The sequence below is a fragment of the Canis lupus genome, chromosome 30 (genome assembly GCF_011100685.1).
Source record: "Canis lupus familiaris isolate Mischka breed German Shepherd chromosome 30, alternate assembly UU_Cfam_GSD_1.0, whole genome shotgun sequence".
In the NCBI taxonomy this organism is placed as follows: Eukaryota; Metazoa; Chordata; class Mammalia; order Carnivora; family Canidae; genus Canis; species Canis lupus.
This window is the reverse complement of record NC_049251.1, coordinates 35,935,731-35,961,535: the sequence shown is the minus strand read 5'-3', so window position 1 is coordinate 35,961,535 and position 25,805 is coordinate 35,935,731. Positions and strand designations below refer to the sequence as shown.

At 34.3% G+C, this 25,805-nt stretch overlaps 1 protein-coding gene across 1 annotated transcript in view; it reads left to right on the top strand.

The window, feature by feature from the left end:
• Nucleotides 1-25,805, top strand: part of MYO9A (myosin IXA) — a 262,747-nt gene that overhangs the window by 126,411 nt on the left and 110,531 nt on the right. The window contains 2 exon segments of the mRNA XM_038580865.1: nucleotides 5,345-5,464; nucleotides 21,297-21,372. Coding sequence (XP_038436793.1) covers nucleotides 5,345-5,464; nucleotides 21,297-21,372 — 196 coding nt within the window.

Below are 25,805 nucleotides of genomic sequence, written 5' to 3'. Positions count from 1 at the left end.
TGTAAAGGATTACACTACTCATATGGCAGCAAATCAGAAGCTAGTTGAAATGGACAAATTCCTAGAAAGGTACAAGCAACCAACTCCAGCTCCTATAACAAGAGAGACTGAATTAGTAACAACAACAACAACAACAACAACAACAACAACAAAAAGCTTCTACAAAGCAAAGCCAGGGAACAGTGAATTCACAGATGAATCCTAACAAAAACTTCAAGAAGAATTAACACCAAAACTTCATAAACTTTTCCAAAGAATGGAAGATAAAGGAATACTCTCATCCTGCGAGGTCTGTATTACCTGGAATACCAGACAAGACTTCACAAAAATGAAAATAGTAAACCATGATCCCCCAACAAAAACCTGTGGCAAAATTCTAGTAAGCCAAATCCAGCAATATGTAAAAAGAATTATGTACCACAATCTAGTAGAATTCACCCAGGAATGAAGATTATTTTAACTTAAAAAAAGACAAATCAGTGTAATACAAAAATCACATCATCACCTCATAAATGAAGTATTTAAAGCTAACACTTTCTCATTTTTTAAATTATAAAAACAATGAACAAATGGAATAGAAGGGGACTTCCTCATCTTAATAAGAGTATCTGTGAAAAACCAAAAGCTTGTGTCATACTTGGTGGTGAATGACTGAATGCTTTCCCCCAAGATCAGAAATAAGAAAAGGATATCTGCTTTTGCCTTTTTAACATTCCTTGGAAGTTCTGGTAAGAGCAATTAGTCAAGAAAAAGAAAAGACATCTATTTATATTGGAAAAGAAGAAACCATTTTCTTTGCAGACGACATATTATGTATAGGATATCCTAAGGATCCAGACAAAAATCTATTAGAAGTAATAAATGAGGTCATTAAGGTTGCAGGACACAAGATGGGTATGCAGAATGAGTTGTGTTTTTACATACTAGCAAAGAACCTGAAAACAAAATTAAGTTAGTGCTCCAGGAGCACCGCAAATATAAAATATTTATTAATGAATTTAACAAAATAAGTACAAGACTTGCTCACTGAAAACTGTAAAACACTGTTGAAAGAAACTTGAAAAATACCTAAATGAATGGGAAGATATCCTGTGTCCATGCATTAGAAGCCTTAAGATGTTAATACTTGATATACAGGTTCAACATAGTCTTTGTGAAAAACCTCAGGTACTTTTATACAGAAATTGACAAGCTAATTCTAAAACCCATATAAAGGAATCCAGAAATGTTATTACATTATATATATTATACCAATAGATTCTTTAATATGACACCTAAAGCATAAGCAACCAAAGCAGAAGTGGATGAATGCTGTCCCCAAAGGACATATTAAGTGAAATGACAACTTACAGAATAAGAGAAAATGTTTGTAAATTATGATCAAGAACTGGTATGTAGAATATATACAGACTCACATAACTTAATAAAACTAATAGCCCAGTCCAAAAACAAGCAAAGGTTCTGAAAAGATATTTCTTCAAAAAAGATATGCATAGTCAAACACATGAAAAGACACTCAACACCATTTGTCATCAGGGAAATGCACATGGAAACCATTGTGAATACCACATCACTTTTACTAGGATGGCTACAGTAAGAAAAGATAAGTAATAACAGATATTGATAAAGCTGTGGAGAAATTGGAAACCTTGTATGCTGTTGGTGGACATGTAAAATACTGCAACCTCTTTGTTAAACTCCATCATAGTTACATATTACCCTGCAATTCCACTCTTAGGTAGATGCCCCTCAAAATTGAAAATGGGTGTTCAAACCAAAACTTGTACACAGTATTCCTAGCAACATTATTCCTGAAAGCCAAAAGCTGGAAACAACCTAAATGTCCATCAGCTGTTGGATGTATAAACAAAATGTGGTTATACTCATACTGTGGAGTAAATTTTGCCATATAAAGGAATGAAGTATTAGTACATTGTATAACATGAATGAAACTTGAAAGCATTTTGTTAACTGAAAGAAGTCAGACACAAAAAACCACATATTGCATGTATTACAAATCACAAATGTCTGATTGCATTTATGTGAAATGTCTAGAATAGGCAAATCTGTAGAGGGAGAATAGAGATTACTGTTTGCCTTGGGCTGGAGTAGGCAAGCTGGGAGATAATGAGGGAAAGGATAGTTAAAAAGGATGGGTTTTCTTTTTGGTATGTTGAAGGTATTCTAAAATTGATTGTGGTGATGGTTCAGCAGTCTTTGGGAATTATACTGAAAATTGAATTGTACGCTTTAAATAGGTGAATTGTATATATGTGGTTTATATTTCTTTTTTGTTGTTGTTGTTTATATTTCAATGGAACAGTTATACACAAACCCAAAAAAGAATGCTCCATAGTGTCTTTATTCTTAATAGCCCCCTGTTGGAAACACCCAAAAATCCACCAGGAAGAAAGGGTAACCAAGTTGTGATACATTCCTACTGTGTAACATTATTCTGCAGTAAAAAAGAACAAAACTACTGATTTTCATAATGGGTATCATAATGAGTTATAAAAATATTGAGCAAAAAAAGCCAGATATGAAAGGATGCATAGTATATGATTCATGTAGTTTAAGAGCAGACAAAATAATATATAGTGATAGAAACCATAACTTGATTGCTTCTGCAAAGGCTATGAAGGAGATGAAATAACTTACTGAGATAATGGAAATGTTTTACGTCTTGATTGAAGATTACATGGATGTAAATACTTGTTTAAGCTCATCACATGTGAAATTGGTGGATGTTACCATGTGTGAGATATATCCTTAATGGCCATTAAGGGCTGGGAGTTGGCATTACAGAAACTGCTTTAGGATCAGAGACATGCCTTAAGGTTTGAATGAGCAACTAGGATTGAATTCTGTTATGTGGTGACGTATCTTTAAAGAGCTTGGACTTTTCTGTCACTGAAAAGATAATTGAGAATTTCTGCCATTGGCCTTGAGCAGAGAAACAGGAAGGACCTTAGCAATCTGTATTAGACCTCAGATAGATTTTTCTTAAGTTACCTTTAAAAAAAAAATCAGCGTGCCCTGTTAATCTTTATCATGCATAGCTATGGGGTATGAATTTATGCTATCTTTTTGGTGCATAATCTCAGGCTAAGAATGTAACAAAACTAGACTAGGAACTAGCATAAACCAACACTATTATGTCTTTTAAGAGTTTATGAGACTCCTTACACAATAACTCTCACTGAAAATGTGCTTATAAACCATCCTAGGAAACCTAACCACCTTAAGAGGGAGTTGTTAGAGCAAACGAGAGGAAGAGCAGTTTAAGGTTTGGAAATAATATTATAGTCTAAAATAATGAGTTAAAAGAAGGCATAGAAAGCAGAATGAAAGAACAGAAGTTAAAAAAAAATAAGGTAGGTATGATGATGATAGATAAAATAAATACAAATACAAAATTACACATATCCAAATGGCATTACTACAATTTGTTAAATAAAAGAGTGCAGTGGCTGTAGTAATGTCAAGTGATTTCTTCAAACTGCTTACTAATTTAGTATATTTAATATCCTGAACTTTTACATAAAACATTTTAATACTATAATCTCCTTAAAATTATTTCTGATTGGCAGATTATCAAGATAGCCTAAAAGGTGATAACTCTTTAAAATTACAATTTGGATAGAGTATAAATAGAACTTACCAGTGTCTTTTTTTTTCCTCCAATGGTCCCCTTCTACCAGCACCACCAACTAACCAAGTATAGGCTAATCTGAGTCTATGCATTCTTTCATCAAGCAGCCCATCAGGATTACAGATAATGGGCACAGAATTTTTTTTAAATTTCATTCATTTATTCATGAGAGACACACACACACACACAGAGGCAGAGACATAGGCAGAGGGAGAAACAGGCAGCCTGCAGGGAGCCTGATGGAGGACTCTATCCCAGGACTCTGGGATCACAACCTGAGCCAAAGACAGATGCTCAACCACTGAGCCAGCCACACAGATGTCCCAGCACAGAATATTTTTACTGAGATATTTGACTAAGAAATGATGGGTAACTTGATAATATTTGTATCCTTTTGAAACATTGAAAATTTGTAGCTGTGAGCTCTCCACATTGGATGAATGAGATCGTGTTTATTAGACTACTTTAAAAATATTGGATATGAAAATAATTTTCAAATCTATTTTATTTTAAAAACCTACTATTTACATTATTATCTGATATATCATAAGATTCCATTTTCTTAGCTAAAATGTATGTGCTTAATCTCTGGATCCAGTCATCTAGTTTAAGGAATTATAGTTAGACTAAACCATGCTTTGCAAACCTCACTGAACTGTCTGCCTCTATTTAACTTTTTAAATAATTCTGCATTGAGAACTATTCATAGGTAGTATCTCATTTCTAATTACACAGTAAAATGCACTAATGAAACTTTATTCATTGTTGCTTCCTTTATCTCTGCCTGTTGTTAAACTCCCCCCGCCCCCCCCCTTTTTTTTAAGGCAAACCTACACAAATTTGAATTAAATGTCCTAATTGCAGAGATATTCTTTGAGTAAATGATACTTAATATCCACCTACCCCCAATCCTGGAGATGCCTATTCTCTTTTACATCCATGTGTTGCTAATATTAATGGTACTGACCGACCCCCAATCCTCTTTATTGCTAGAGTGACTCACTGTTTCAGTAGCACTTATCTGGGGCCTTGATTCTTACTTAAACATGCTCTCTTCCCTTTCCCACCATAGTTGATTCTTTCTCACTTGACTAAGTGGTGGTGAGGTACATTTTCCAACTTTCTTTCCAGATTTATAAATACCAAAGTGCTGCTGGGTTTTCCTGTTCTGTGGTGCTTTTCTTCTTGCCCTTTAAACATTGACACACTTGTTGGAATTCCTACAAGTGTGGTAAATTGCAAGATTTGTGAAAGAATTACTTAACTTTTGGTAAATTGATTTGGGTATATTTCTCTTTGGTGTTCCATCATTGTTCCTTGCATTGTTGCCAACTATATGCAAATTATATTTCAGACCTGATAAAAATGGGTCTGTTACAAAAGAATAACCGTACAAATTGTTTTGAAATTTCCCTTGTATTTTAAATCAGAAATTTTTAATATTAACTCACACTTTCAGTGCTGAATGAGGTACTTTGAATACCTAAAAAAGTCCTCTATGTTTTCCTTTTATTTTTGTGTAATTTCCTCAAGTCAATTTTAAAAAGTTATTCACATTTAACCCATATTACTTGATACATTTTTACATATTCTTAAGATAGTTGGCAGCATTGTCCTTGATTATCTATTGGTTTGGGCTTATATAATATCTTTTTCTTTTCTCCATTTTTTGTTTTTCATTTGCTTCCTAAGGACATGATGATACAGCGCCATGTGCAATTTTGAAAAGTATGGATAGTTTTAGCTTTCTCCAACACCCAGTCCACCAGAGGAGCTTAGAGATTCTGCAGAGGTGCAAGGAAGAGAAGTACAGTAAGGCTGCAAATCCTGATAAACTGTGTGTCATCACATATCTGTTTGGAAATGGAAACCAGGAGCATTCTGCACCAGGGTGGGACATAAATTGCATAGGCAATGTGAGACATAATCCTATGATCAGTCTTAGGATATTTCCATTGAAACTATATATTTTTTTGAAACAGTTGATATACCTCTTCTTTGAACTTGGATGAGTATTTGCCTGTGATCCTTAGGTTGTTAATTATACTTGGTTTTAGGTTCTGAATTAGTTTCCAGTTTTGTCTTTAAAGTAGCTGAGTGATGGTTAAAAATGAGTTACGATTTTTTTCCTATTTTTTTTAAAAAGCTTTATTGAAATCTAATTGAGGTAAAATTGCTTGTAAAAGCATAGAGTAAGTTTTGACATATATATTCATTTGTGAAATCATTAACACAATCTAGCTAATTACCATATCCAATACTGCCAAAAGTTTCCTCTGCCCCTTTCTAATTTTGGCTGATTTTTATGCTTGCTTATGCTTGAATTTCAACATCAGCAGTGTTGCTTTTGTGTAACATTGCTTAATCCACTTAGTTTGATTGCAGTTCTATCAGACTTTACTGTCTGATTTGGAGCAAAGCCACCACATTAATGTTTTGGCTTAAGGAAGAATGAGAATCATGGTGGATATTCTTTTTTTTTTTAAATAAAATTAGTGTGAAAAGATGCCCTTGGTTTCCATTTCCTCTTTTCTATTTGTTATACTCATTCTGAATGAAAATGGTTCTTTTGCCTGTTGTGGGATTATAGTTATTTGGCTACTGCTATAGTGAAAATAGATCTTTCAGAATACTCAAAGCCCAACTCAGCATTTGCATATAATGGACCTAAATTACTTATATTTTGAGCTTTTTTACAAATCACCATACATTTACTTTGTTAATTTCACAGTTTTGTGATTAAAATTCCATGAAATTTTAGTATCCAATTATAAGTGAAAGAATGTTAAATAGAATTTCTGAAAGCAAATGTTGTGGATTCTTTCTTCAGTTCTTATTTTTGCTGTTTTGGTATAAGAAAATGTGTGATGCGTTTTGAAAAATACAATTAAAATGTTCTCTCATTTTAGAAAGAACAAAGGTAAGTATTTCATTTTAAAAAGATCATCCTGAAGTGTTAACATTAATTATTGTTGTTCTTTCTAAAAGGTATACAGAGTCTTCATTTCAATTACTTATCTGCCTTTTCTAAATCTTTTAATCCATGAGACATTATTTAAAACCACCTACAAATCTTTTTTGGGAGTTCAAATTAATTATTTTCAACTTCTAAATAGTTGGCAAGTCATTTATTTGTTTCGTTGATTTTCGTGACCTTCAGTCTGACAACACCAGGCCTGAAGGCATTCAATTTTTTTTTTTTTTTTTTGGCATTCCAGTTTTGTAAAGAATAGTAAGGCACCCAAGTACAACATAGGCTGCATGAGGAAATTATACATTTATCTGTGTTTATATGCAAATCTATAGAATTTGGAACTTTTCCATTATTTTAGGTAGTTTATTCCATTTTCTATTATAGTGCTACCAATAATTAACATTTTATAATGTATTAAAATTACAAATTCAAGTCTGGGAGACTTTTTTTAAAAACCAGGGGACTACTACTTTAGGTAATGGATAATTGGCAAGGTGAATGAACCTTTCCACAGATAACAATGATAAAACTTGGAGGAAATTTTAAAAAACCAAAATGATTCGAAAGCACTGGAAAAAGACTAAACACTAAGACCAAAAAAGAAGCAGAAATCAGAGGAGAGTTTATTCTTTGAAGTAAGTAAAGTAGTGGATAAGAATTGTGAATCTGTGGCTTTCTGAACAAGGTGCTTCTCAACTCCGATTACCCCAGGGATAGAAAAATCACCACCATACTGGCTTGAGGTATCAGAGAATAAAGTTGAGGATTGGGAAACAACTTGGACTTTAGGAGGAAAGTCCTGGAACTGAGTAAGCTGCCCAAGAGCTAAAACCCAAAGTTAGAGTATGAATTGTGCCAGCCATACCTGGCTGACAGATGTGAGTACGCAGGGAAGCTGGTCAGCAAAGCCATGCAAACCAAATGGGAGACAACCTTTGAAAGATAAAAATTGCAGTGGGTGAAATTTGCAAGTTTGCTACTTTTTTGACAGAAGGCTTTTTGTATCTCTGCATAGCTCCTGCCTTAGTTGGAATCCCACAGGTAGAGGGGAGAGAGAAAGAGGCAAAGAAATATTTGAAGAAATCGTGGTCAAAAACATTTCCTGTTTGGTTAAAAAACAAAACAAAACAAAAAAACAAACAAAAAAACAAGAAGATTAGTGACTTAGAGATCCAAGAAGATTAGTGACTTCCAAGTAGAATAAATAAAAAAGAAAGCCATTATTAGGAACATTGTAGGCAAACTGCTAAATACCAAAAATAAAGAGAAAATCTTGAAAGCAAGCAAGAGAAAATATGGCATATTAAATAAGGGGAATAATGATATGATTAACATCTATTTTATTAAAGCAGGGAAGACAGAAAGATACCCAAAAAGCATAATTAAAATCTTGCCCTCAAAAAATAAAATAAAATAAAATAAAAAAATAAAATAAAATAAATAAAATAAAATAAAATAAAATAAATAAAATCTTGCCCTCTCTTAAAATAAACCAAAACACTGCTGGCCTCTCCTAACCCCTAAACAAAATCCAACTTTCAGGCAAAATTTCTATATTTTTAGTTTGGGTCCGACAAGTTAACCATCTGTTAGGAGAAAAATCAACAGTTTTCAGAAAACATAACAGAATTTAGTGTTGCTACAATGTATTATCCACAGTGTTTATCAGTTAGCAAAAATATTCTTAAAAAATGAGCCTAAGGTATCCTTGGGTGACTCAGCGGTTTAGCACCTGCCTTTGGCCCGGGGCCTGATCCTGGAGTCCGGGAACCGAGTCCTACATCGGGCACCCTGCATGGAGCCTGCTTCTCCCTCTGCCTGTGTCTCTGCCTCTCTCTTTCTCTCTCTCTCTCTCTTTCTCTCTTTCTGTGTCTCTCATGAATAAATAAATAAAATCCTAAAAAAAAATGAACCTAAAATAAAGATGTTTTCAGATAAAAGCGGTCTGAGGGAATTTGTCATCATAATACATATTCTATGAAAAATGATTATTGAGTTTCTTATTTTTAATCAGAAAACTCAACTTTTTTTTTATTAATTTTTTTAGAGAAAGTGTGCAGTCAGTGAGGGGAGCTCCATGCTCAGCACTAAGCCTGACATGGGGCTCAATCTCATGACCCTGACATCATGACCTGAGCTGAAATCAAAAGTCAGATACTTAATCGACTGAATCATCTGGGCACCCTAATAATGGAAGTTATTTAGGCTAAAGGGAAATGGCATCAGATGGTAACTTGGATTAATACTAAGTAAGTGTTGGTACACTTTTCTGCAAAGGGTCAGATAGTAAATGTTTTAGGCTTTGGGAATCTTATGGTCTCTGTTGAAATATCTTAGCTGCACTGTGAAAGGAGCCATAGACAATACATAAATAAATGAGCATGACTGTATTCCAATAAAATTTTATTATGGACACTGAAATTTAAATTTCATATGATTTTTGCATGTCACAAAGATATTCTTCCATTTTTTTTTTTCCTCAACCATTTAAAAATGTAAAAGCCATTCCCAGCATGCAGGCCATACAAAAACAGACAGCGGGTTTGATTTGGCCCAAGGACTCTTTTAGTTTGCTGATCCATGAATTATTGGAAGAAATAAACAGAAATAATAACCATGTATAAAAATAAATGACTATACATATTTCCTTTTAATTTCTTTTAAAAAGATACATGACTATTTAAAGTAAAAATTAAGGCATTGTTCTGGTGGCTTAAAATATGTCCACAAATTCTTTGATAGTCTTCCCTTCAAAAGACATGTGCTGGACTTAATGACTCACTTCTAACAAATGGAATGGACAGAAGTGACAGTGTGTGACCTTCACAATTAAGACAAAATTAGTGTGGTTTTTCTTTTGCTCCCACCTTCTCTCTCTAGTGACTGTTCTCTGTTACTTGGCAGGGAGGAAATTAGAGGAGTGGGGAGAAATTGGAGTTCTTGGAAGCATGAACTGCAGCCCCACTTTTGCAAAGATCCTTACCTGCCCTGGTAAGGAGAAGGAATAAGATGGTAGGAGGAAGAGAGGGAAAGGGTAGAAGAGAAGAATCTCACTTGAATTTGAACCCATGCTTTTGACATTCAGTCTATCCTCAGGCCATGTTTATGAAGAAGATGAAAGATCAGCAATTGTCAGAGAAGTGCTGTGGGCTCGATATAACTTACTCTCACCATGCTGACAATGCCTGCCTTAATGTTCCTAACCTCAGGCCTCAGTATGGTCCCACAAGTGATTGAAAATTTAACCTGACCAAGTGCAATTAATGGAATTCCACTGAGATTCCAAATGGAATTTAAGTCTGCCCAAATGGAATTAAAATAGAAATTAGTGACAGAAAGATACCTGAGAAGTCCTCCAATATTTTTTTTTAAAGTAATCTCTACATCCAACATGGGCTTGAACTCAAAACCATGAGATTGAGTCGCTTGCTCTTCTGACTGAGCCAGCCAGGCACCCCTCGAGAAATACTCAAATATTTTGAAAATAAGCCACATCTATAAATAACTTATGAGTTAAAGAATTCATAAGGGCAACTTAAAACTATTTTGATCTGAATGAGAATGGAAATACCATAATTTGAATAATGCAACTAAAGTAGTGTTTAGAAGAAAATTGATAGCTTTTTTTTTTAAGATTTTATTTATTCATGAGAAACAGAGAGAGAGAGAGAAAGTGAGAGAGAGAGAGAGAGAGAGAGAGAGGCAGAGACACAGGCAGAGGGAGAAGCAGGCTCCATGCAGGGAGCCCAACTTGGGACTCGATCCTGGATCTCCAGGATCAGGCCCTGGGCTGAAGGCGGCGCTAAACCGCTGAGCCACCCAGGCTGCCTGAAGATTGATGGCTTTAAATCCTTATATTAGAAGAAGAAGTCAAAATGATTGCTTTTACCTTATGAAACTATAAGAAGAGCATTTTAGACCCAAAATAAGTAAAGAGAAATGAGGAGCTACAATATGTGAATACAAAGTAGATTAACAGTAGAGAAAATCAGTGAAAACAAAAACCTGATTTTTCAAAAGAGCAATGAAATTGATAAAGCTCTAGTTCTGTCCAATAGAGCCTTCTGTGAAGATAAAAATGTTCTCCAGCTATGCTCTCTAAAACTGTAGCCATTAGCAACATATGGCTGTTAAGCACCTGAAAGTTACTGAAAATTGGAAAACTGAAGTTTTAATCTGATTCAGTCAGATCAAATTGAGAGCCACATGTGGCTAGTGGCTGCTGTATTAGTGCAGTCCTATCCTTCTGATCAAGAAATATGAGAGAAGGCACAAATACTGTTAACTGGAATGAACAAGATAGACATCAAAAGATTAAGGAAATATTATGAACACTTGTGTCAATAAATTAAAAACTTAGATGAAATGGACAAATTCCTTGAATGTCAAACTAAGTTGGCCCAAGGAAAAATAGAAAATGTGGTCACTCCTATATCTATTAACAATAACAGATTCAAAAGTAAAGTCTTACCCCATACAAGAAATGCCCAGACCCAGATAGCTTTAATAGTAAATTTTATTTAAGGAACATTTAAGGAAAGAATAATGCCAGTTCTCTTCAACTCTTTCAGAAAATATAGGAGCAAGGTACTCTATGCAAATCATATCTTGAGGCCAGTATACTCTTAATACCAGAGTCAGACAAAAACATTACAAAAAAACTACAGACCAACATACCTCACAATAATAGACATAAAAAGCCTTAACAAAAGAAGGGCTAACTAAATTCACCAATATATTAAAGGAGAAGACATGAAATCCAGTGGAGTTTATTCCAGGAAAGATTGGTTTGATAATAGAAAATCAATCAATATAACTCACTCTATTATCCATCTAAAAAAGAAAAAGCATATGACATCTCAGTTGATAAAAAGATTTTGTCATAATTCTTCATTCATTCCTATTTAAAAACTTATAGGAGCCTAGAGATAGAAGGCAATCTCTGTTTTATAAAGAATATGCATGAAAATCCTATAGCATTCTTCATACTCAATGATGAAAGATTGAATACTGCTTCTCTGACATTGAGACAAGGCAAAGATACCTGTTTTTGCCACTCAGATTTAACCCTCTACTGAAAGTCATACACAGTGCTATAAGGCAACAAAAAGAAATAAAAGGTACATAGATTGAAAAGGAAGATGTAGACAAATGATCATCTATATAGAAAGTGCTAAGGAGTTTAAAATATGCTCTTTGATATAGAAAGTAAATTCCAACAATCTCACAGGATACCAGGTAAATTCACAAAAATCTATATTTTAGCCATGGACATGTGGAAAATGAAATCTATGAATTTCATTTATACATCTTTGGCAGTCAGCCTCCTCGATAGTCTCCAGTTATCCTCATATTTTGGTATTCACAACTTTGTGTAGTCTCTTGCATTTTACCCATCTTGGTCTGTGTATAAGACATGCCAGAAGTGATAGTATGTCAATTCCAAAATTAAGTTATGAAAGACTGCAGTTTCCACCTTAAGTAATTTCTCACTTGCTAGCTCTCTCAGATCACTGTTTCTGGGAGAAGCAAGCTGCCATTTGTGAGTAGCCCTGTGAGAAAGCCCCCTGAAGCCTGCAGTCTACAGTTAGGAACTGATCCTTGCTACTAATTATGTGAGTGACCTTGGAAACAAATCTTTCAATTCCATTTCAGTCTTCAGGTGACCACAGCTTTGGCCAACAGATTGACTATAACTTCATGAAGATACCCTATCTGAACCACCCAGCTAAGCAGTTCTTGAAACCGGTTTTGTTAGAAACTCTGATTATAACTGTTATTTTTAAGTGCTAGGTTTTGAAGTGCTTTAATATGCAATGGGTAATAATGTAACATACTATAAAACATGAACTACTAAAGGATGAGTTTAATTAATTAATTAATTGAGAGAGCATCTTAAGCAGGCTCCACACCCAGCACAGAGCCCAATGAGGGGCTCCATTTCACAACTCTTTGATCATGACCTGAGCTGAAATCAGAAGTCACATACTTAACCAACTGAGCCACCCAAGCACCTCACTTAGGGATAACTTTATGAAATATGTGTTAGACCTGTACACAACTACAAGGAATTGAAAAATACCTAAATAAATGAAGAGAGATACATGTTTTCTTTTTCTTTTTTTCCAATACATGTTTTTGTATTGCTGAGATGTTCTCCTCCAATTAGATCTATAGATTGAGTGCAATTCCAATGAATATCACAGCAGATTTTTAGTAGAAATTCACAAGCTAATAACTAAGATTTATATAGAAATATAGAATACCTAGGATGACAAAACAATTTTGAAAAAGAATGACAAAGCTGGAGAACTTATTCTATATGATTTCAAGACTAAAATAATCATGACATTGCTCTGTTAGTGTAAAGATCAAGAGATCAATAAAACCAAATAAAAATGCAGGAAAAGATCTACACATATAGGTCAGTTGATTTTCTACATAAGTACTGAGATAATCGAGTAGGGATTGAGCATGGTCTTTTAAACAAGTGACATTGGGACAATTAGGTAGCCTTATATAACAAGAGGACTTAGGATGCCTGGGTGGCTCAGTTGGTTAAACATCTGTCTTAGGCTCAGGTCATGATCCCAGGGTCCTGAGATTGAGTCCTACATTGGGCTTCTTGCTTGTCAGGGAACCCATTTCTCTCTCTGCCTGCTGTTCCCCTTGCTTGTGCGCATGTGTGTGCTCATGCTCTCTCTCTCTCTCATAAATAAATTAAAAAATCTAAAAAGAAGAAGAGAACTTTGACCTTTACCCTATATTCTGAGTAAGATTGAACTTGAAGTGGGTCATATAGCTAGCTCATCATAAAGAGTAAAACTATTAAGTTTGTAGAAGAAAACCTGAGAGAAAATCTTCGCAAAAATTTCTTAGATGGGACTTAAGAGCATAAACTATTTAAAAAAAGAAAAAGGGTAAAATGGAGTTCACCAAAATTGAAAATTTCTACTTTAAAAAAGATCTTGCTCAGAAAACTAAAAGCATACCACACCCTGGGAAACAATATTTGTGTAATAATTTGTAATACTGATGACTGATAATGGACTTGAAAACAATATTTTAAGAACCCTGTAGTTAATAAAATTAAGCAGTTCAGTTAAAAATAGTCTAAAGACTTGAACATGTGCTTCAAAAATAAGATATAGGAATGATCCATAGGTTTGTGACAGATGATCAGTTTCATTAGTCATTAGGGAAGTGCAAAATATCACAATGAGGCCACAGTAACAGCCTCTGTCACAGCTGGATTTTAACAAGTTGACAATACTTAAAGAGTATTGACAGTACTAACTCATGATGAGGATGTGGAGCAACTAGAATGCTTATATACTCTACTGCAATGTAAAACAGTACAATTATTGTGGGAAAGAGTTTGTCAGGTTTTTTAAAATAAAGGTAAGCATATACTTTCCAGTTCCATTAATACCAATCCCAGATATTTATCTGAGAGAAATGAAAACATATGTTCACACAGATACTTTTATAGATCAATTGTTAAAATAATATGCTGAATGAAACCTTACATAAAAGAGGACATACTGTTTTATATCCCATTTATATCAAATTCTAGAAAATGCAAACCACTCTATGTGGGTATCAGATTAGTGGTTGCCATGATCCAGGAGGGTGTGTGGTGGGTTTTCAAAGAAAAGGCACAAGGGAACTCTTGGGAGATGATGCAAATATTCTGTATCTTCTTTTGGTAGTAGTATTATCAAAACTTATGCAACTGTATACTTCAAATGCATGTATTCTATATGTAAGGTTTACCACAGTAAAAATAATTACATATCATGAAGCCTGACAAAAGTCACAGACAAATATATATAGAAGAGACTATTTTGCATGGAATTAAGACTATCAAAAATAAAAATAAAATGGTATATGATCAGAATTCATGTTTGAAAATGGGAGAAACAAATGGGAGAAATAAATAGAATGTTATTTTGGTGGAGCCTACAGGAAAGGCAGGGAGCTATATTTTTCTTGAATTGGTAGAATATAGATATTTGTCAAAGTCAATCAATTTGGGTAAATAAACATGATTGTGTGTGTCTAATAGACAACCATAATAATAACAAAAATAGAATCACTTTTATCTTTTAAAGTGGCTTAGGAAGCCTTTAACAAATGAAAACTAAGAAAGGAAAAAATGAGTTTCAGAGTAAAATAAATGAAAAATATGAAAATATAAGAAATAAGTACTGCTATTTAAAATTAATAAAAATAGATTAACCTCATCAATTAAATTCTCCAAATGAATTTTTCAAGAAGTTCAGTTAAATAATATCTACATGATTTTTTTTTTAGAAGACTTTATTTCAGAAAGAGAGAGAGAGAGAGATAGAGAGAGAGCAGGAGTGGGGAAGAGAGGAAGAAGCAGGCTCTCTGCTGAGCAGGGAACCCACCATCAGGCTCTATCCTGACGTGGGCTGAGGGAGAAAACATTTCTCTGAGCCACCAGGCATCCCATATCTACAAGATTCTCAAAATGATGAAAGTAAAAGGATGGACAAAGGTATACCAGGCAAAGGTGAAAATAAATAGAGTTAGGTAGTAATCTAAACAGATCTACACTGATAGAACTTATTAAAAGAGTTGAGAAAGACAAAACCTGAACTCACTGGAAAGTGTTGAGGTCTGATAAAGAAATGATAGATATGTTCTATGTATCTAAATAAACAATTACTTTATAAAACTTAGTAGTAAAACTTAATTTGCTTGATTAATAGGGGAAAAACAAGGTGAAAATAAGTACGGGGTAACGACATTTGAGATGGGAAGGGGATAACTAGAATCGAAGCATTCAGAGGTTCTTGTACTCTTTAGCAAAACGGAAGAGAATTCCATTTAGAATTCGTGGATATGTTAAAAATTCAAGGATAATCAAAGAAGAGAGTATATATGACTTCCAAAACAAAAGAAACCAAAATATAAAGGAAATAATTCAGTAGAAGTCTGGATAAAAGCATATAATAATTAGGGAGATACAAGGCATAAAATAAGTCAGAAAAACGAAGAACAACAGTAATACCAGTAAATTAAAATGAACCAAATGAAATAGTTAAATAACAAGTCATGCAATTAAGAAAAAGAAAACTTAGTTGTGAGATGTTTATAAGAGAAAATCCTAAATCATATGAACACAAAAGATTCAAAATAAAATATTAGAATACAGCTGTATCAGAAAATTGATTCTTGTTCTCTTAAATGTTTTCCCACTTCCTATAGTCAACTCTTAAGATTTCTGTTACTATAAATTAGTTTTGCCTTTTCTAAAAATTTTACAGAAATGGAATCATACAGTATGTATTCTTTTGTGTTCTGATTCTCTTAGGCAATATGATAAATACACCCATGTTATGTTGTTTCATATACAGTTAGTTTGTTGCTGAGTTATTATGTATATAAAAACAATTGTGTGTACAACTTTGTGTTTATCATTTGTTTCTTGATGGATATAAGGGTTAAATATACTGCTTTCAGCTATTGTGAGAAGCCCCGCTATAAACATTCTTGTTTATGTCATTTTGTGTACATATGTTTTCATTCCTCAGGTAAAACTTATGGTTGGTTATAATGTCATAAGGTAGACATGTTTAATGTCATTAGGAACTATCAAATTTTGGTACTTTACAGATATTTTATTTTCTTTTGACTTACATTATTTGTGATGATAAACTCAGATGTAATCCCATTATACTTCTTTCATATCTAGTGTACCTTTTTTCCTCTGGCTGCTAGACATTTTCTCGTTGTTTTTTGGTTTTCAGTAATTTATGATGTTCCTAGATATGATTTATATTTATCCTTTTTGGGATTTGCTGTACCTTTTGACCTGTGCTTCAGTTGTCTTTCATCAAATTTAGGAAATTTTTGGCTGACATTGTTTCAGAAACTTTTTCTGTTGCAGTTTCTTTTATTTCTAGATGTCAGTTAAATGTTTTTAGAATATTTGATCTGTCTCAATTCCTCATACTCTGCTCATTTTTCTCTTATTTTTGTTCTTTCATTCTTCAGATTAGATAATTTTTATTTATTGATTTCAAGTTCATTGTGCTGTTCAAAGTCTTCTTTTAAATCCATAGAATGAATATAGAATGAATTTTTTTTTAAGATTTTACTTATTTATTCATGAGGGACAGAGAGAAGGCAGAGACCTAGGCAGAGGGAGAAGCAGGCTCCTCTCAGGGAGCCTGATGGTGGGACTTGATCCCGGACTCTGGGATCACACCCTGAGCTGAAGGCAGACGCTCAACCACTGAGCCACCCAGGCGTCCCTAGAATGAATTCTATTTCAGTTTTAGTTCCAGAATATCCATTTGGTTCCTTTTTACAGTTCCTGTTTTCCTTTAAGTTTTGCTGTCTGTTAACTCGTAAGACCATCTTCTACTTTAAGTCATTGACCATTATGATGCCTATTTTAAAGGTATGTATGTATGTATTTAGTTAAAAGGTTTTTAAATGCTCATCCTAGCAAGTGGGGCATGATGGAATTTGAAGCTGTTGGAATGAGATCAGGAGAGAGTGCACAGGCCTTCATTTTCTGAGTGATCAGTTGCTAACGTTCAGCATATTTATTATTCCTTATGCCCTCTGAATATTTAAAATATTTAATAATTGATGTTGAAAATCACACAGAAGGAAATAAGGAGGTCAGATAATATGCATAAAAGAACCACCCTCAAAGAAACACCCTGTTGTGTTTGCAGGGAAAATACTCCCAAGGAGAAGAAAATTTCCCGTGAGTACTTTATAGTATAGAAGAATTTAAGAATTTGAATCCAGTAAAGCAGTAGCACAAATTCAAGACAATAAAATATTAGAATGATTTTGAAAAGAAGGTATAGAACTATCAAAGCATGCAGAAGCATAAAACTACATTTGTATGACCTCAAAATATAGTGGAAAATAGCTGAAGATTGAATTGCTAATATTGATGAAAGGTCTGAGATGATTTCGTTTCAATACACAGAAGAAAAGAATAGATATGGAGGATAGAAAATGATAATTTGTCATAGGGATAATTGGTGCTCATAACTAAGGAACTGATTAAATAAAACAAAAACAATGAATTCAGTATATAAGAAAATAAAGTTCTAACTGAATTAGTTGATCATAAGATATTTTCAGTAACAGTTTACTGGAAATTCTCCTGGGAATTTAATTAGGAGTGGAATTACTGGGTTTACTTTTTTGATAATATATGCCAAAGTACTTTCCAAAGTGACTGTATTGCTTCACATTGCAGCAGTGTACAAAAGGTTTCAATTTTTTTTCTTGTCTGTGGCAACACTTTTATCTGTCTTTCTGATTATAGCCATCCTGGTGGGGATAAAGTGGTATCTTATTATAGTTTTGATTTTCATTTCTTTGATGACTAATGATGTTAAGCATCATTTCATAAACTTACTAATGATTTGCATATCTTCTTTGGAAAAATATCTATTCATATCCTTTGTTCATTTTTAAATTGGGTTGTCTTTATTATTCAGTTATAAGAGTTCTTTTTATTGTCTGGATTCAAGTTTCTTATCAGATAGTTGAGTAACAAACTTTTTTTTTTTTTAGCATTCTGTGGGTTGTCTTTTTACTTTCTTGATCTGTTGTCCTTTGAAGCACAGTAGTTTTAAATTTTGAGAATGTCCACTTTATACATTTTTTTTGGTTGCTTATGCTTTTGGTAACATATCTAAGTAATTTTATTGCCTAATTCAATGTCATAAAGATTTACTCCTATATTTTCTTTTGAGAATTTTATAAATTCAGCACTTACTTTGATTTTTGGTCCAATTTCATTCTTTTAAATGGGGATATATCTAGTTTTTCCAGCACCATTAGTTATAAGGATTATTCTTTTCTCATTGCATTGTCTTTTTTTTTAATTGGAGTTCAATTTGCCAACATATAGCATATCACCCAGTGCTCATCCCATCAAGTGCCCTCCTCAGTGCCCATCACCCAGTCACCCCCAGCCTCCGCCCACCTCCCTTTCCACCACCTCTTGTTCATTTCCCAGAGTTAGGAGTCTCTCATGTTCTGTCTCCTTTTCTGATATTTCCCACTTATTTTTCTCCTTTCCCCTTTATTCCCTTTCAATGAATGAGACCATATAATGTTTGTCCTTCTCCGATTGACTTACTTCACTCAGCATAATACCCTCCAGTTCCATCCACGTTGAAGCAAATGGTGGGTATTTGTCGTTTCTAATGGCTGAGTAATATTCCATTGTATACATAAACCACATCTTCTTTATCCATTCATCTTTCGATGGACACCGAGGCTCCTTCCACAGTTTGGCTATTGTGGACGGACATTGCTGCTCTAAACATCGGGGTGCAGGTGTCCCGGCGTTTCATTGGATCTGTATCTTTGGGGTAAATCCCCAGCAGTGCAATTGCTGGGTCATAGGGCAGATCTATTTTTAACTCTTGGAGGAAACTCTGCACAGTTTTCCAGAGTGTCTGCACCAGTTCACATTCCCACCAACAGTGCAAGAGGGTTCCCCTTTCTCCACATCCTCGCCAACATTTGTTGTTTCCTGCCTTGTTAATTTTCCCCATTCTCACTGGTGTGAGGTGGGATCTCATTGTGGTTTTGATTTGTATTTCCCTGATGGCAAGTGATGCGGAGCATTTTCTCATGTGCTTGTTGGCCATGTCTGTGTCTTCCTCTCTGAGATTTCTGTTCATGTCTTTTGCCCATTTCATGATTGGATTGTTTCTTTGCTGTTGAGTTGAATAAGTTCTTTATAGATCTTGGATACTAGCCCTTTATCTGATATGTCATTTGCAAATATCTTCTCCCATTCTGTAGGTTGTCTTTTAGTTTTGTTGACTGTTTCTTTTGCTGTACAAAAGCTTCTTACCTTGATGAAGTCCCAGTAGTTCATTTTTGTTTTTGTTTCTCTTGCCTTCATTAATGTATCTTGCAAGAAGTTGCTGTGGCCAAGTTCAAAAAGGGTGTTGCCTGTGTTCTCCTCTAGGTCTGATGGAATCTTGTCTCACATTTAGATCTTTCATCCATTTTGAGTTTATCTTTGTGTATGGTGTAAGAGAATGGTCTAGTTTCATTCTTCTGCATGTGGCTGTCCAATTTTCCCAGCACCATTTATTGAAGAGACTGTCCTATTTCCAGTGGATAGTCTTTCCTCCTTTGTCGAATATTAGTTGACCATAAAGTTGAGAGTCCACTTCTGGATTCTCTGTTCTGTTCCATTGTTCATTGCATTGCCTTGACATCTTTGTCAAAATTCATTAGATCATAAATGTAAAGGTCTATTCAGTATTCTGAATTCCTTTCCATTGATTTGTCTTTCTTTATGAGAATACCATACTGTCTCAATTACTCTATCTTTGTAATATGTTTCAAATTCAGGAATGTTTCAAATTCAGGAAGCGTGAGTCCTCCAATCTGTTCTTCTTTTTCAATACTGTTAGGGCTATTCTGGATCCTCTGCATTGCCATATTAATTTTAGGATGAGTTTATTCATTTCTGTAAAAAATCAATGCTGCAATTTTAATAGAGGTTGCATGGATATATAGATAAATTTAGAGAGCATCACTATCTTGACAGTAATTAAGTTTTCCAATTCATAAGTATGGATGTCATTCCATTTATTTAGGTTTCTTTTAATGATGTTTTGTGATTTTCAGTGTAAACATTTTATACTTTTTAAAGTTTATTCTTTTTGTATTATTTTGATGTTATTAATGGAATTGTTTCTGATTTTCTTTTCTGATTATTACTATTGAATAGAAATACAATTGGTTTTTAAATATTGATCTTATATCTTATAATTGTGCTGAACTCTTTTATTAGTCCTACTAGTTTTTTATGGGTTACTTAGGATTTCCTACCTACAAGATTGTTATCTTGAATACTTTCACTTCCTTTCCAGTGTGTCTTACATATATTAAATGTTTGTATGCGTGTGTTATGAAAATTCATGGCCTTATGTGTATAGAGAGCTTCAGTGTTTATCATATGATTTAAAGTAAATTATAGGGAACCCTGGGTGGCGCGGCGGTTTAGCGCCTGCCTTTGGCCCAGGGCGCGATCCTGGAGACCTGGGATCAAATCCCACGTCGGGCTCCCAGTGCATGGAGCCTGCTCTGCCTATGTCTCTGCCTCTCTCTGTGTGTGTGTGACTATCATAAATAAATAAAAATTAAAAAAAAATAAAGTAAATTATAACTTAAGAAATACTGGTAATGCTTAATAGGACATAATTTGTTGTTTTTGATTCTCAGTGTCTATATGTAATATTAATTGACCTCTGAAATCTATAGCTCATGTCAGCAGTATAACTATTGCTGAAAAATGATGCAAAGGAATCATTAGGAATTCTTTGAATCATTATTTAAAATAATGAGCTTATACATTTCTAGACCTTCAGCCTAGTTATCCTTCATTTTCTGTTAATATTTAAATGAGAGAAGAAATATAATTTATTATTTAATTCCCTAGTTGGGTTCATTGTTGCCTAAGTCAAATTAGTAAGTAATAATCATGTCACTTGGTTCATATTATTTAGGTATTTATGATATGCTTAGCAAATATTTACTGTTGAAATACATTAATTCTATTTGTCCTTAGAAAAATTGTTTCATGTTTAGTTTCTTTTAGCATTGATTTGAAAATGTCTGCTTTTTATATATTAGGTATAGCCCGGAAAAATCCCAGAACACCTCTTTCTGATCTCCAGAGCATGAATACTCTAAATGAAAAAAACCAACAGTAAGTAATTTTGGTTTATGTTTTCAAGGAAGTATAGAAGAAATAATTCTTATAAATACTTTTGTGGCTTAAAAATATGAAGAAAATCAGGCCTAAGTTTTTTTGTTTCTTGAAGCTCTTATAAATACTGTAACAAGGTTTGAAATTGGACTAAATGTGCATGTAACTAGTCACAGTTACACTATTTGCAGCAGCATTAACCTATAGTAAGAGGTAAGACTGAGGAATGTGAAATGGTACATAATAAGTTTGATATACATATTTAATGGGAAGCTCCTTTTCAGTCTTTATACATTTATGTAGCATTGGATAGAATATAAAAATACCTATGTACATTAGGAAGCATACCAACAAAATGAACCTACCACCCACGTTCAGAACCGGAAGATTATTAGTATTACTGCAATCACCTTTATATTACTTTCTAATCACTCCCTTCCCCTCTTCCCTCAGGTGACTGCTATCCAGAATTTTCTGTTTATCATTACTGTGCTCTTAAAAATGTTTTACAGTAAATGTATGTTTTTTCTAAGCAATAATTTGTTTGGCTTTGCTAGTTTTTGAGTTTTACAAAAATACTGGTACATAGTATGCTGTTTTCTATGACTTCTTTTCTCTTCAACTATTCACTTAAGATTTATCCAACTTCTTGCATTGTAGTTTATTCTTTTTAGTTGCTGTATAATATTACATGTTATGGGGGGTGGGGAGTTATGGTTTAATAGATACGAATTTTCAATTGGACTAAAACTGGAGATGGATACTCGTGCTGGGTGCAGAGCAATGTGAATGTACTCAATGCCAGTTTACTCAGTATACATTGAAAATAATAAAATGAGAGAGAACGGATTGGTGGTTGCTCAAGGCTAGGATAAGATGTGGGCAAAATAGGTGACAGTGGTCAAAAGATGCAAATTCCCAGTTATAAATAAGTTCTGGGAAAATAACAGGTAGTATAGTGACCACAGTTAAATGATACTGAATTGTATATTTGAAAGTTGCTAAGAGAGTAGATCTTAAAAGTTCTCATCACAGAAAAAAATTTGTAACTGGGTGTCGTGATAAATACTAACTATACTTATTCTGATACTCATTTTGCTGTATATATAAATATTCAGTTGTTATATTGCATACCTGAAACTGATCAAATGTTATGTGTCAGTTATTTCTCAGTAAAGAAGAAAAAATGGTAAGTTTTATGTTACAGTTTTTTCTTTTTTAGATTTTATTTATTTGAGAGAGAGAGGGAGCACAAGCAGGGGAAGGGACAGAGGGACAAGCAGACTCCTGCTAAGCGCAGAGCCAACCCAAAGCTCGATTCCAGGACCCTGAGATCGTGACCTGAGCCAAAGTCAGATACTTAACCAACAGGGCCACCCAGGTGCCCCATTATGTATTTTTTTTTTATCACAACAAAATGACTGTATGGCATTAATATACTGTAATTGATTTGTCCATCAGTGGATATATGGGTGGTTCTTTTACTATTATAAATGGTGCTACTTTATTTTTATTTTTATTTTTTTAAAGATTTTATTTATTTATTTATGAGAGACACAGAGGGAGATAGAGAGGCAGAGACACAGGCAGAGGGAGAAGCAGGCCCCGTGCAGGGGGCCCGACGCAGGACTCGATTCCGCGTTGTCTAGAATCGGGCCCTGGGCCAAAAGAGGCGCTAAACCCCTGAGCCACCCGGGCTGCCCAAATGGTGCTATTTTAAACATGTTCATACCAATCTTCTGGTTCACCTATTATTACATCTCTGGGATATGTACTTAGTAGTAGAGCTGTTAGTTCAGTAGGATATGTGCATTTTTTTTTTAAAGATCTTATTTATTTATTCATGAGAAACACAGAGAGAGGTGGCAGAGAAACAGGCAGAGGGAGAAGCAGGCTCCATGCAGGGAACCCGATGTGGGATTCGATCCCGGGACCCCAGGATCATGCCCTGAGCTGAAGGCAGACGGTTAACTGCTGAGCCACCCAGGTGTTCCCTGCATGTTAGTTTTATAAGATAATCCCAAATTGTTTTCCAAGGTAGTTGTACTAATGTACAGTAACGATGGCAGCTCAAAGTTCCCTTTGTTTCATTCCTTGCCAACACAACTGATTATCAGACTTCTCAACTTTGGATAATCTGGTGGTTACAAAATGGTATCTTACTATTTATATTTTGAAATGTTTGTTTGCCTGTATTTCTTTTTAAAAAGTATTCTTTATAAATTTTATGTACTGGTTCCATTTCAGTTGTGTTTCAAATATGTTCTCCCAATTTGTAGCTTATCATTATACTTTGTTTCTTGGTGCCCTTTGGTGAACAAAAAACTCTTAAATTTAACGTAAACATAGTTTTGTCTCTGATTTGTCCATTTCACAGCTTATTTTAAAAATCGTTCCATAGTCCCGGATCATTCAGCCAGATTTTCCTCTGAGATTTTCTGATGTTTATCACCATTTCAACCACAAGCTTTGTCAGTTGGCTGAATTTCCTCTGATTTAAACAGATGCGCCTTGAATTAGTTTTATTTTCCCGTACAAATCTCTCCTAGCATTTTTTGATCTGTACTAGCCTGGGTTTGTTACATTGATACCTTCCTTTACCTTTATATTAGATATCGTTTTTGTCATTCTTTTGCATCAATTTTTTTCTACCATTTCTTCTTTTATGTCTACTTTGTAAACTGTTATGGAGCATATCCTCTAGTAGCTCCATGAGAAAATATGTATGAGAGGAAAATATTTTGGTTCCTCCATAACTAAACATGGTTTTTGTTCTGACCTCACACATTGATAATTTGCCTGTGTATAGAACTCTTGGTCAGAAGAATTTTTCTTCAGAATTTTGACATTGCTACATTGCATTTTAGTTCTAGCTTGCTGATTTCTAGGCCTTGTTTTATTTATTTTTTTAAAAGATTTTATTTATTCATGAGAGTCACAGAGAGAGAGAGAGAGAGAGAGAGAAAGAGAGAGAGAGAGAGAGAGGCAGAGACACAGGCAGAGGGAGAAGCAGGCTCCATGCAAGGAGCCCGACATGGGACTCGATCCCTGGTTTCCAGGATCACACCCTGGGCTGAAGGTGGCGCTAAACTGCTGAGCCACCCAGGCTGCCCTGAGCCCTAGTTTTAAATAGCTTTATTGAGATAACAATTTACATCCCACAGAGTTTCAGTCATTTAAAATACATAGTTTAGTGAGGTTTGGTGTATTTAAGAGTTGGCTAATCATCCCAAAATCGAATAGCATTTTAATCACTCCAAAAAGAAACTTCCTACTTAATTATTTTCTCTCCATTTCTCATATTCTTGCCAATTTTTATCTCTATAGATGTACCTATTCTGGAATTTAGTATTAATAGAGTCTTATAATATGTGGCCTTTTGTGTGATACTTCTTTCCCTGAGCATAATGTTTTCTTTTTTTTTTTTTAATTTTATTTATTCACTCATGAGAGATAGAGAGAGAGAGAGAGAGAGAGAGAGGGAGGGACAGAGACACAGGCAGAGGGAGAAGCAGGCTCCATACAGGGAGCCCAATGCGGGACTCTCACACCCTGAGCCCAAGGCAGAAGCTAAACCGCTGAGCCACCCAGGGATCCCCGAGCATAACGTTTTCAAGGGTAATCCACATTGTAGCATTTACCAGTACTTAATTCTTTTTTGTAGCTGAAGGACATTCCATTGTATGTCCATTTTTTTTTTATGCATTATCAGTTGACGAAGACTCAAGTTTTCCCCTTTTGGCTATTAAGAATAATCTGCTGTGAACATTCACATACAAGTGTTGGTGTGGACCTGTTTTTGATTCTTTTGACTGTATTTAGGAATGAAATTCCTGGGTCAAATCTCTGTGTTTTGTTTAGCATTTTGAGAAATTTCCAAACAATTTTTCAAAGTGGCTGTGACATTTTACATTCCCACTGATAGTAGATAAGGGTTCCATTTTCTCTTTTGCCAATATCTGTTATTGGCTATCCTTTCGATTTTAGGTATGTTAATAATGGATGTGAAGTAGTACCTTGTGGTTTTTGTGGGTTTTTTTTTTTTCCCCCGTTGTGGTTTTGATATGGATTTCCCCAGTGCCTACAGATGTGCTGCATCTTTTCATGTGCTTATTGATTATTTGCACTTCTTTGGTGATTCACATACCTTTGGTGATTTATATATCTTCTTTGAATAAGGGTTTCCTTTGCTCATGAAATATTTAGGGGGGCATGTATTCTTCTTTCCATGTATGTATATAAATATTGTCCTAAAACCATAAACCATATTGTATTTAAATTTAATAATATGTTAACATATTTTTTGCAACTAAATATCCTATAATATGATTTTTTAAAAGATTCATTTATTTGAGGGAGAGAGAGAGAGAGAGAGTAGGGGGAAGGGCAGAGGGAAAGAATCTCAAGCAGACTCTCCACTCAGCACAGAGCTG